The sequence below is a fragment of the Alosa sapidissima genome, chromosome 21 (assembly GCF_018492685.1).
Source record: "Alosa sapidissima isolate fAloSap1 chromosome 21, fAloSap1.pri, whole genome shotgun sequence".
NCBI lineage: Eukaryota > Metazoa > Chordata > Actinopteri > Clupeiformes > Clupeidae > Alosa > Alosa sapidissima.
In genome coordinates, this window is record NC_055977.1 from 25,760,909 (window position 1) to 25,774,020 (window position 13,112).

General features: G+C 43.0%; 1 protein-coding gene across 2 annotated transcripts; it reads right to left on the reverse strand.

The window, feature by feature from the left end:
* Window positions 1-1,569: 1,569 nt before the first annotated feature.
* On the reverse strand, window positions 1,570-13,077 carry zdhhc3b (zinc finger DHHC-type palmitoyltransferase 3b). 2 transcript variants are annotated; one of them, XM_042077089.1, is made up of 7 exons: window positions 12,800-13,077; window positions 9,132-9,463; window positions 8,610-8,734; window positions 5,844-5,940; window positions 5,517-5,598; window positions 4,298-4,467; window positions 1,570-3,270 (listed from the first exon to the last, which is right to left on the reverse strand). In XM_042077089.1, exons 2-7 carry the CDS (start codon window positions 9,435-9,437, stop codon window positions 3,112-3,114), a joined length of 939 nt encoding a protein of 312 aa, XP_041933023.1. In that variant the 5' UTR covers window positions 9,438-9,463; window positions 12,800-13,077; the 3' UTR covers window positions 1,570-3,111. The 2 variants fall into 2 exon arrangements, with proteins under 2 accessions (XP_041933023.1, XP_041933024.1); XM_042077090.1 differs by having other exon boundaries at window positions 4,298-4,428; window positions 12,800-13,076.
* Between the last annotated feature and the right edge of the window lie 35 nt (window positions 13,078-13,112).

A 13,112-nucleotide genomic window follows, 5' to 3' on the forward strand; every position in this document is an offset into this window, starting at 1 on the left:
GTGTTTATAAAGCAGTTGTACATCAGAAAAATCATTATAGTTTTAGATATTTTTCTTCAGTCCATTTCCTATTCCAACTCCTATTTGGAACATACTTTGTGAATTGTTTAATTGGCAAAAGTCTATTAGTTGGTCTGCCAGCCTTTCTTCACAGATCTCACTTTTCTACTCATTCCTGGCAGCTAATTTGCTGCATTATCCAAAAAGCATTAAGTGTTGGCTTTCCTAGTTGGTCATTGTGGTCAGAGATTACAAGGGCTGTAATCACCTTCACACCCCTGTGAAATGACCATGTCAGCCTGCATGAGGTCAACCCAAAGTAAGTTAAACTATGTTTGATCTAAAGGTAAAGAGATACATGGGCAACCTTTTGAGTACTTGACATGCATCACACATACACAATGTTCTGATGCACACACAAAAGGGGTTCTGATGAAAAAACAAAGATTTATTGCATTTACTTTCAAGGTGAAAGCCACTGAATCATCATCACATGTTGCATTTATTGCAGACATTTGAAATATATGCACAATGTGAATACACATTATTTACAGGTATCAAACAAAATAAAAAGGAACAATGTGATGGATACTAAAGCAATTGAGAGAGAGAGAGAGAGAGAGAGAGAGAGAAAAAAAGAAAGCTTAAGGGAGAAGAGCACCTGTCCCTTTTCATCAGAAACTGTACATTAAGCTTGATCATTCTCCCCAAGTATAAACACCAGCAAGTCCCCACACCAGCCACGGCTCACTCTTAATAGCAGAAATCAAACTGAATTATGCTAATGAGAGGGGCACTAGGCCCCAGGGAAGCCCTGGAATGTTTATCCCCACTCTGCTGACAGACCCCACACTTCCCTTCCTTATCACCAAGGCCGACGCGAAGACTCCAACAGTGGCATCAGCAGCAGCAATTGGGTCTTTTTGTTTCACAATTCTAATGCAGAAAAAGGTACTGCCAAAACGTGCATGGTTCCTCTCTCTCGCGCGCGCGCTCGCACACACACACACACACACACACACAGACAGACAAAGTGAGAGGGGGGGGGGCAAACAAAGTAATTGCTTTCTCTCGCACGCACGCACACACACACACACACACACACACACACACACACACACACACACACACACACACACACACACACACACACACACACACACACACACACACACACTAGCTGGTGCATGGTAGACACAACTGATCCCTTTTGCATCTGGCAAACTGTTCTCCAAGAAAGGGACCCAGCACAAGTAGTGGGGGTGGGAGGGGAGGGGAGGGGATAGAGAAAGTGTGGGAAGAGGGGTCTTCTGAGGCTACACCAGCACAGAATGAGCTGGATCTGTACCAGCTGCAGGCGCTTGATAGACAGCCACTACAACTTTGGTGAGATCACAGACAGCTGGCAGATCTTGACAGCGAGTCATAGTCGTACATCACAGTCGTACATCCTCATCCCTGATCGTGATATTAGTTCCAGCTAGACCAGAAAGGTTGAGGTGATGATGAGTGCAACTTCCACTTCTAACTGCTTATACCGCTCACGTAATGGTGCAGTGGTGTACTTTTAAAAAATCGCATATTAAAAACATTTTTTTTTTTTTTTTTAAAACATCAGGTACAGTACTGTGCCTGGTCGAAACCAGCACTGGAACTAAACTTTGTTATTGTTAGTGATAGTTGGAGACTTTCCAGTGGAGCTGGATGACGAGGGGGAACTATTTCACTTAAATAAGACAAATATTTGCTAAAACTATTGATGGGGTTAGTCACATTTACAAAGGCAACAGAATCTCAAAAGCTGAATAAACTGATCATGACTCCCTTATCTAAGGGTCTGTCTGGTACATTCTGCTTTGAGCTGTAGGCATGTAAAGAGGGGATATTTCTGCTTTCAACGTTAAGCATCTCTCCTTTTGGAAAGAAAGAAAAACTGCAACATCACCTTTGGCAAAATGTGAAGGATGGAGACACAGCTCAGAGCCTGAAGCCCAGGGCCACCTACAATAAGGCAGTTAACCAGACCATGCAGCCTGTGGTCTGTTCACTTTCTCAGAGGTAAAAAGGCAATTTCCATGAATCCTGTGCAACTCTGCCCTGCTCTTGTTATTATGATATAATGACAGTATTCAGAAACAAGAGATTAGAAATGTTAGTTGATAAAGCAGACAACTTGGCCCCACATTGCTTGAGTTTATTCGCTCCAGTAGCAAAGGCCTGTCTGTTCTTCTACTGACCTAACCTCCACATCAATGAACTGTTGTATGACCAGATCTTCAGTCAAATTATCTGATTGACAACCATATTACATTGACAAATTATCTGATTTGACAACTATATTATGTTAAGACTGTAATATTGACTTACAATACCATAGAAACAGATTGTTTGAGTATTTGCTTCATGTAATAACCTTGCAGTAGTATTGTGGAGTGACTGTAGTTGTTGTTGGTCTACACATTACACAACAAAGCTGAACACTTTGAGGCTATAAGACTCTGGAGCATCTATTGGTGAGAGCCACATGCTTTGGTTTGTGAGTACAGGTTGTCTCAGAAAAGTATGTGGTAACGTCACCACTGCATTTTAGTCTTCTGTTGTCATTTTGAGTGCACTTCCAGTGATTGAAAAAGAGCAAAATCAAAAAAATGGCTCAGCTTCAGCTTCACTAGATAGTCGACTAGAGTCATCCAGAAGTAGGCCTCAGGCAGTTAGTTAGTTATAAGGCGCCGTTGTTACCAACTAGAGATGATCATGAAAGATAAAGCAAAACAAGAATGGACACCACAACTTAAAGACCAAAGGTTATGATTATTTCTATGAATGCAGGCAGATATCTGTTCAGTGTCTGTGCAATCTCTGAGTCGGCTGGTGACATCTTTCTGTCACCAAGATAAGAGGAACAGTGGGAAAAAAGAAATAGAGAGAAAAATTAAGAGCAGTTCATCCGGTGCCAGAAGTCCTCAGTCCTCATAATCATGCTGAGAGAGGGGTCTGCTTAGGTGAGCAGGCCGGTGCTGTGGTGGCGCTGTCTGCACGCATCATCAATGCGCGCCACACCTCGCGGGGCACGTGCGCCAGGTTTCAGCCAGAGCGACGGTTGGTCCTGCGTCAGACTACGTACTGGTAGGGCTCAGCTTTTCCATGGTCCGGCGTGGAGAAGGGACTGAGCCAGCCTATGGAGAAAGGGTGGCCAAACACCACCTTCATGTTCATCCACTTGGACTTCTTAATCCATCGTCTCTCCTCCTTCTTCAACTGCTCTATGCCCTGAAAACAGAGCAGAGAAAATCAAAGATGACGAGACGTCATCACAGACACAGAGAAAGACACAAACACAGACAGACACACACACACACACACAGACACACACAAAGTGAGGGGATGTAAAAATGTATCAAATTAAGTTAATGGGATAATTCATAGTGACACAAAGCCCTTTCTACTGTGGAGAAGAAAAACCACACTTCAGAGAGATTACTATATTAAGAATGTTGCAGGAACATCTACCATAGAGATCTAGTTCCACGGCACATGTCAGATCCAGCATTAAGTACAGGTTAACATACTAAACACTGGGTTACCAATTCTACATAGTTATGAAGTATCAATATGCCATCACTCTTTGCTATTCCACTTACTTCAGTGAAGTACCTCATAGTATTGCACTGAAACAAAAGCCATATAAAATTAAGCATGGTGTAAAATGTAGTGAGACGTCACTAAGCGGGAAGGCCTGTAGTTAAGCTGGTCCTTTACAACTGCATGGCTAAGCAGCATCATGGTGAAATGGGATCAGGCTGGCACGATCAATACCATTTTATCTCCTCTAATAGTAAAACTGACCTACAGCTTAGAAGCACTCGCATAGTAAACTACCACTGAAATACAACGTCAATATGCACTTACATCATCATTGAGACTTCAGATTTATACATGTATACTTAAAATACTATGGTGATGCATTATGGAACATAAGCTCTCAGTTTTTGTCATTTAGAATTGGGGAAACAGGGTAAAAAACAAAATGTACAAACATAGAAACGAACAAAATGATGACATAAATTGTTACCTAAAACTAACTAACTAACTAACTAACTACTTACTAACTGACTAAGGCCTGACTACGGTAGAGACATTAGATGCAAATGTTCCAGGTGTGTCACTTGTGTCTAAGGACAGATTCATACAGCCATGGTGACTTCACAGGAAGTGACGTAATGTGGAAAGGACTATGAAGAGAGGAGCCAATCAGGAGAAGCGATTTGCGGGAATTGGCATAAGGGCCGTCACTTACGGTCTCATCGGTACAAATGGAGTGGACCTGCGTGCCGAACATCACAGAGGTGAAGATGAGGAAGAGGAGCGCCTCGAAGCACAGGAGGATGAGGAGGATGACTGTGGCCGGAGGCGAGAAGGAACTGCACGCTGGGGAGAAGTGGGGGAGCGGGTTTGGGGAACGGGGACATGGGTGGAGCAATAGGAAGAGGACATGATGAGGATCATACTGAAAAGGGGGGGGTTGGGGGGTCCTGTCCGATTAAAGGCATCAATATGTTTAAATAAAAGGGGAATTAGATAGCAACCAGGTTATGGGGCGAGGGATTAATGTTCTCCAAGTGGATTTCAGTAGAGGAGCTCTTAAGACACAATGTGTGCTTACAAACATTGCATTGCTTTTGATGCCTTTTCTGTTGCCGCGATTTGCTTGCCATTTACATCACTTGTAAGTAATTTTGGATAAAAGGGTCTGCAAGTCAGAACCATTGCAAAATCTTTGAGCATTTTTCAGAAAATAATCAGTAGTTATACTGAAGTTATACATTTTAGTGCTTTCTTCACTAAAAGCCATGAAGTTGAACTAGTTGAACACTGATATTACAAACAACTATGATACTACCGGTAGTTGATATACTTGCCCATTTTGAAACAACCAAACAGACAACAGTGCAATGACATCAATTTGCTGACTACTAAATAATTGTGAGTAACCTGCTACGGTATACAGACAGCACCAATTCCGCTCAGAAAAAAAAAAAAAAAACAGGATTTACTCACTGCTAACTGACCTACTTTCTCTGCAGCCAGTTAAAAAACCACAACCGGGTTTTTACCTTCATTAAACTGACAGAAACACATCTGACTGGTTACATAGACAGCAGAGAGAGAGCAGGGTGACGTCTAAATGCTTTTAAATATACACAACACTGCTATGAACTGATTTTAAGCATTTAAATACTTCAAGCGTATTTGAAATCACATGGCCAGTAAAGTCTAACAGGAATGAAAAACACCATATATGTGTGTTATATGTACTGGTAATGCTTAGACAGTATGATGAAAACAGAGCTGTTTTGTAAGCATTTTAAACATTTAGGTATTTCAAACATATTTGAAATCACATGGCCACTGCCAGTAAAGTCTACCAGGAATGAAAGACAGACACCATATACTTGTGTATAATGTTTAGTCAATATGCTGAAAACAGAGCTGTGTGCAATCAATACAATACTTACTGTTCCAGTCCTCCTCGAAGCAGAAGACAAAATGAAAGGCCGCCATGATGAGCGCGTGCAACGATATCAGTGCAATGTACATCTAGAACAACAACAACAAGCACAAGACTATCAATTACTACAAGTTACATTAGTACAATAGTAGCATTTTGCCTTTTAGGGTTTTAAATGGTAAGCCAACAAGTTTAACCTCGTGTGCTCTCAACATTTTTGTACAGATCGGCATGTGAAAATGATCATGATTTTCAATTCATGCTTGAGCTCATAGTGCTGACTTGTGCTGTTTCTCACATGAATATTATTCTGCAATCTGGGGACAACACTTACAGTGAAGAGCACAAAATACTTCTGGTTGTTCTCCCCCACACAGTTGTTCACCCAGGGGCAATGGTGGTCCATCTTCCGGATGCACCGCTTACACACACTGATATCAGGGAATGCACACACACACAGAGTGATAGAGATGGAAAGAAAGACACACACACACACACACACACACACACACACATGGAGAGAAAGCCAAGTGGCATTAATTTGCATGATGGCACCACATGAAAGCACTAGCAGTGTGCTGCTTGGCCAGTGTCTTTGAGAATATAGGACACAAGCTCTAGCTCTAGCACTGCCCTTTGACAAGCTGTTCCCCGAGAGCCAAACTCAATGTAATTAACACAATGCCTTCAGCTATGGCATGCACCAGGGGCCCTACAGAGAGGCACCCTAACAGAGGCACACTGATAAGAGGCACCCTAACAGAGGCACACTGATAAGAGGCACCCTAACAGAGACACACTGATAAGAGGCACCCTAACAGAGGCACACTGATAAGAGGCACCCTAACAAGAGGCATCTTGGCCTGGGTCTGCTCAGCTGTTAGCACTCCTACAGCAAAGGAACCAAAAGGCCCACACACTCATCCCTCCTACAGCAAAGGAACCAAAAGGCCCACACACTCATCCCTCCTACAGCAAAGGAACCAAAAGGCCCCCACACTCATCCCTCCTACAGCAAAGGAACCAAAGGTCCACACACTCATCCCTCCTACAGCAAAGGAACCAAAAGGCCCACACACTCATCCCTCCTACAGCAAAGGAACCAAAAGGCCCACACACTCATCCCTCCTACAGCAAAGGAACCAAAAGGCCCACACACTCATCCCTCCTACAGCAAAGGAACCAAAAGGCCCCCACTCACACAGGGGCCGATATTAACTTTTTGGCCTACTAGCCAAAGTGGCTGCTAGATGACAAAAATGACCGGCCAGACATATTTTTGAAAGTAGCCTATCATTAGCCTATTATACAGCTTTTCAGAATGCTGCAGAGGTTTGCAAGTTCCGCTGCGAGTTTCATTCAAATGAATGGGCCCTCCCATGTTTGGAGGTCCAATAATATTGTAGCCTATAATCAGTCAGACAGTGTCGAACAAATTACGGTTCTTCATCTTGGTCAGCAATCAAGGATCTTTGCTATAATGACCACTGCAAAAATAGCCTATAATGACAGTGACAACGGGTTTTGAGCGATGAACCACGTCTTTCATATCATTCTGTGAGTATTTGTTCACCATCATTGAAAGTGAAAGTAAGCAAGTATTTCTATGCACACGTTTTTATGCAACATCTGAAACTTTCAAATTATATTTGTGTGGTGATCTATTTGTTTTCTCAGCAGACGCATGAAAGGGTCACCAAATAACTGTAAGACTCGTGAAGTTTCCTTTTCTTATTTAGTAGCCGTACTACTAAAGTAGCCGTATAGCCTAATAAAATGTATTCTCCACCAGTCATTATCAGAAAATAAATTCTGACCATGTCAACATTGGGGGAACGGAACACCGATGCGAAGTGGAGTTGATATTGCAAGCCAATTTAACGTGACAGACTGAAGCAGCAAAGGAACCAAAGGCCCCCACACTCATCCCTCCAACAGCAAAGGAACCAAAAGACCCCCACACTCACACATTCAGGGTCTGTGAGTCTGCGCCTCTTGGTTGCATGGCGGTAGGAGTGTCCATGTGGGCACAGACAGAGCGCTGATATAAAAGCCAATGCTGACACAGGAGCGTAGGCATCCATTAAGAGGAGAGACAGAGGGCATAGAGCTGGCGCGCATATTAAGAGGGATGGAGATGTCGGGAGAGCATGACAGTCTCGCCCGTCACAGATGACCACTGAATCACCGGGGAGTGCCCGAGTTCATTAATCATCACGGTTTGACACTGCAGCACCCGGGGGGGATAGCCCTGGGCTATTCTCATCTGAGCTGGTGAGAGTTAAGGAGCTTCAGCAAATCCAGCTTGCACAGGCAGACCCCACGGGAGGGAGAAATGGTACATCAGAAATGTCAAAATGCCTCCGCTTCTTGGTGAATGCTAGTGCTAAGACCACAGTAGACCAACGGTGTGATACACTGATTTCTGCCAACGCAGCATTGAGGCACTGGACTGAATAATTAATTTGGACCTCAAAGATATAACACAGTCCTTTCTGCGTCTAGCAAGATACAGACGAAAAGCTAAACACCAAAAAGCTAGACTGCCAAACCTGGACCTCAAAGATATAACACAGCCCTCTCTACGTCTAGCAAGATACAGACGAAAAAAGCTAAACACCAAAAAGCTAGACTGCCAAACCTGGGCAGTCTGGGTCCAAAAGATTTGTAAATGTCTAGCCCTTGGCTTGGGTAGCCATCATTCTCATTTTTATACCAGGTATGCAATAGGTAGCGCTGTCTAAAGGAACAAAAAGTAGTTTACACTGTGGGCTGTCTGTGTTGTGGTGAAAGACACACACGATACAATTACACACAGGATAGAGTTAAGTCCATCATTATTAACACTTCTGCCAGATTTTCCTTTCAATACGATCTCTTCTAAGACCAAGTAAACATGGAAATCGCTCTGTTTGTCATTTACATCTCACATTGACACAAAGTATCCTTTTTTGTTTTGTGCTTATGTCCTTTCCTGGCAGAACAAGCCTATTGATCATATAAAAATGCACCATGAATCAAAAGTAGGCATCCATAGGTATGAATCATATTGGCCTTGACTGCATATTCTTCAGGAGAGAAAAGAGGGAGGTGAGTTGACCTGCAGTGGTGCGCTCTGTCAGGTTTGATGCAGCAGCACTTGGGGCACTTGTAGACCACCTGTCCTGGCTTCAGCTGGAGGCTCTCGATGAACTCTTTGGTGGCATTCCCTTTTGGCACAGCTCCCTGCCAACATGAGCACACATCCACATCAGTACATCACTCTTCCACCCCCACACACACACACACACACACAGTACATCACCTCCACACACACACACACCACGTCAGTATGTCAATCTTCCAAAAACAGTGTTTTTAATCTGAACTGACTAAATAGTAAATGCAATAGCAACAGTAGTATTCTGCCAGATTGAACAAGCAAAGATTTTTCATAGATGTCCAGATCAATTTCCTGCCATTACTCATAGTATCATAATATCTCCAGCTGTAAATGCTGTGCATATAAAAGAATGTTTGAACATTTAAACATAGCCTACACATTAATATAGAAGGAAAATATATTGTTACAACAAATGCCTAAAGATTTGCACGGCACCAGGCTGCTGACCGACTGACTGACCGGATCTGTGCACATGGCCCTAAAGTGGGAGGCGAGGGCGAGGAAGGCGAGGGTGTTGAAGAGCACACCGTTCACAAGGCTGTAGAGCAGGCTGCGCGCAGGCATCAGCATGACGAAGAGCACCACAAACTCGGCGAACAGCACCAGCATCCAGGTGATGACTCCGCACACGATGCCGCAGCCGTCGCGGATGAACCACATGGCGCCGGCGCCCGGGCCCAGCTGGGGCGGAGGGGCGCAGTGTTCCGGACGCAGGTAGCCCGCTTGCCTCTCGATGTCCCTGCTGCGGTGCGCCGGGCTCTTCATTCTACCAGCCGTGCCGCCTCAGCATGCTGCAGGACAGGAGAGAGGAACAGAACATCATCCATCCGTTCATTCATTCATCCGTTCATTCATTTATTCATTTATTGGTTGGTTGGTTTGTTTGTTTATTCACCTATTCATTTGTTCATTCATTCAGTATCTTTTTTTTGGGGGGGGGGTTGGCTGTTGTTAATGTTCCAGTATATTTTGCACATTTAGGGCATCTGTCAAGTACTTCACCATGACAGTCAAGAAGGAGAGAAAATAAAAGAGAGAAGGGAAAAGGCTGTGACGGAACAGAAGATGTCATCATGCTGCACAATTAACAAATCCATACTTTATGTGTTGCGCTTCACTAGTCAACAAAGACTTCTTCTCAAAAACAAGCACAAATTTTTCATGTCCAGAAATTGTCCAGATCAATTTAGTATCTAAGTTGAATTACAGAGACAGAAAGAGGAGTGTTAGTAGACATGTAGTACAATGATGCTGATACTGTTGCTGTGATGCTGTGTGTGTGCGTCACTAGTCTGGGAACAAAAACGAATCTCACTGAATTTGCTTTGACCCTCGGAAATCAGATGCTAACTGATTGGGTCCAGACCAATTTTCAACTGAGAATTGATCTGGTGTTAGTCAGCCAGGCTAATGTTTCACTGCACTTTGTTCAAAAGCTCACTGTTTTCCCAGACATATCGTGCGTTGGCAATGGCAAATCATGCCAAGTTATACAGTGTTACACAAGTCATTTCCCGTGTGATCTAACTTTTAGAAGAGATGGTGAGATTAACAACATACCAACACACCTACTGAGTGGACCCAAGCATACACTGTTAGGTACAACTACAACCTACACCTCTGACAACACTGTGACAAGAGCAACAGCAGGGAAACTTCCTTGTCAAATCCATGGGAGGCTGATTTGGACGTGGCCCTTGATGAGAACCCCATCCCTACAGAGTCACTCTGTCCTCTAGACTGGCCTCTCCTCCGGCCTGGCTGTCCTTATGGCCCAGGGATTAGACCCACGCTGTGTCTACAGTAGACAGGGAGGGGAGGGTGGGTGTGTGTGTGGTGGTGGGGGGGGGGCTCGTAAGAGTCGCCATCACTTTCTCCTGCTCAGTTCAGCTCAGATCGACCCATCATCACCATCTGCTCAGCGTTGGTCCTACAGGGATCTGTTAACCGAGTCTAGTTCCATGATCACTGTGAAATGTGCTACTCTTGTGCTGAAAAGTCTTTCAGCGATACCAGACCCACCCACCCATATACAGTAAGTGTTTATTTCAGGACAGAGTAACCATTTAGACCAAAAGTTTACTCTAGCACTATGACAATTAATAAATCAACTGTTGTCAACTATTAAATTAATAGTCAACTATTTTGGTCATCATTAATTCGGATTTTTTTCACAATTTTCTGCCATTTTATCAATTAAACAACTAGCCTAGATTAATTAACAATTCGATAATAATAATCAATAGATTATCTTAATCGATTATTAAAATAATTGCTAGTTGCAGCCCTTGTCTAATCACATGTCATACATATTATGGTGCCAAGACAATTGCAATGCACAAAGCCAATAGCATCAACTTAATTTAATAAAAGTGCATGCTACATCAGTCTTGTTAATCACAATCCTACTATATTTGAAAATTACCATATTGATGACGATTTTCCATACAACAGACAGGTATCTGTATACGCTAAGTTGTGGGTCTCCTATTGGTGAGTGGACACTTATTTTGCACAGGCTACATATATAGGGTGCATAGTTTGTGAAAGGCCATTGTCACAATATCTAGGCCTATTGTTAATAGCCCCCCACACAAATACAACTGAATTGAAATTGGATGGAATTGGGCGACCCAGCCTTTACCCCCAGGCTGTCATGAGCTAGGCTCACAGTGTGTTTACAGATATGGGTGAATAAGACATGCAAAAACACGCAAAAAAATCTTTCACATGATGTGACCAACAGATTAAGAAGTCAACGACAGAGTAAGAATGTCATACCACAGCACATTGAATCACCATTGTGTATGATAATGTGCTATATACATAGGCCTACACATTTACCACTAAAAATAAAACATCAGAGGCCAACACTATATGAGCAACATGTGAGAAAACCAGTCTAAGTGAGGTATGGGTAGCCTGAAAAGCCAGCCCGAACGTCGTCAGGCTAGTATGTGGGCTTTTAAGATGATCAAATGATTAGGGCTAAAACACTAACAGTAAGCGACTGTATACAAGAGCAAAACCCTGGATCCAACACAATGGCAGGGCATACAGACTACTAGCCTACTGCCTAATGGCTTTTGTTTGGGGAAATAAATGACTTCACATAGAGACGTTTGTGTCAGGGAAATTAACTGAGGGACTGAAATGGTGTGGTGACAGATATTGGCTGTCTTAGTGAATTAGACTAGATACAGTGCAGTAAGTGACACAGTCTATGATGTTCTGAAAACCAAAGAGCCATTTAACCAAGATATTCTTGACTGCCAGATAAAACCACAGCTACCAGGGAAGTCTGAATATAGGCTGAGCAAAAGGTAAGCTTACCCCAATAAGCGAGTGGAACAAGAGGGATAAAGATCTTCTGCATGCGGAGACAAATATGTGGCTACCCTACAACCACAGCGGCACACTGAGTACTAATCTATCTGCAATCTCGGTAAAGCCTCTATTGAGGTATCAGTAGAATAAAGTTAACTTTTGTCCATTAGGCTTCATCGGAATTTCCCCCTAGACAACATGCATCCATGCAACTGAAGCCGAGTTGAAATTGTAATCACTTCGATATCAATTTCCTGAAAAGCTAGAATCAAGTTATCTGCATTTATCAACGTGATGTTGGTGAGATTGATTCTGAAATCTCTGTGGTCGAAGAGCGGTTTGGCTAACGTTAAGTGACATATTTTAACCCAAATTGCCAAAGTAACGTTAACTTGGGCTGGCTACATTTTAAACTCTGAAAAGTGTCAACATTGTAACAATCCAAGTTGAGCAGACTTACTTTCAAGGAGGGAGATACATTGTAGCAAACTATGCCTGCCACACCAGAGCTGCCAGTGTTTGATTTCGCTAAATCAAAGAAAGAAATTAGCTAGCTAGCTAGTTGTAACATCAATGTAGACATCATAACTACCTGCTACAGTAACCAGCACATTACCATATAATTGCTAACGTTGACACGCTACCCTAGCTTGTATAACGTTAACCAAGAACGGTTAGCCTCTTCTGCCTGTGTATTAAAACTGCTCACTGCATTTCTCTGAGTACTTTGACGTTTTCTTCTACTCTGACAAATCTACACCGTTACAAGAAAACTATGAAATTAGCAAACCATTTCTTACCTCTCCCTTATTTGCCGTAGGTGTCGAGCGATGTTACCTGGCTAGATGGCTAACTGACGTTAGCTTTAAGCTAAATGCACTCCCTGGATCTGCGACAGCATCAAGCACACCCCTTTTTGAGGATCAAGATTCACGCTCTACTTATCAGATTCTTTTAATACCTCGCTATTGATTAAGTTTATATTTTTTCGTGGACATATGTTTAGCTTGTAACTTAATCTGCTGAAGTGCGGTAGTGAGAGCACGCGATTGAACGTGACAAACACTTTTTAGAGAAGGGATTCCCTGCCCGAGAAAGGCAAGTAGGAGGAGA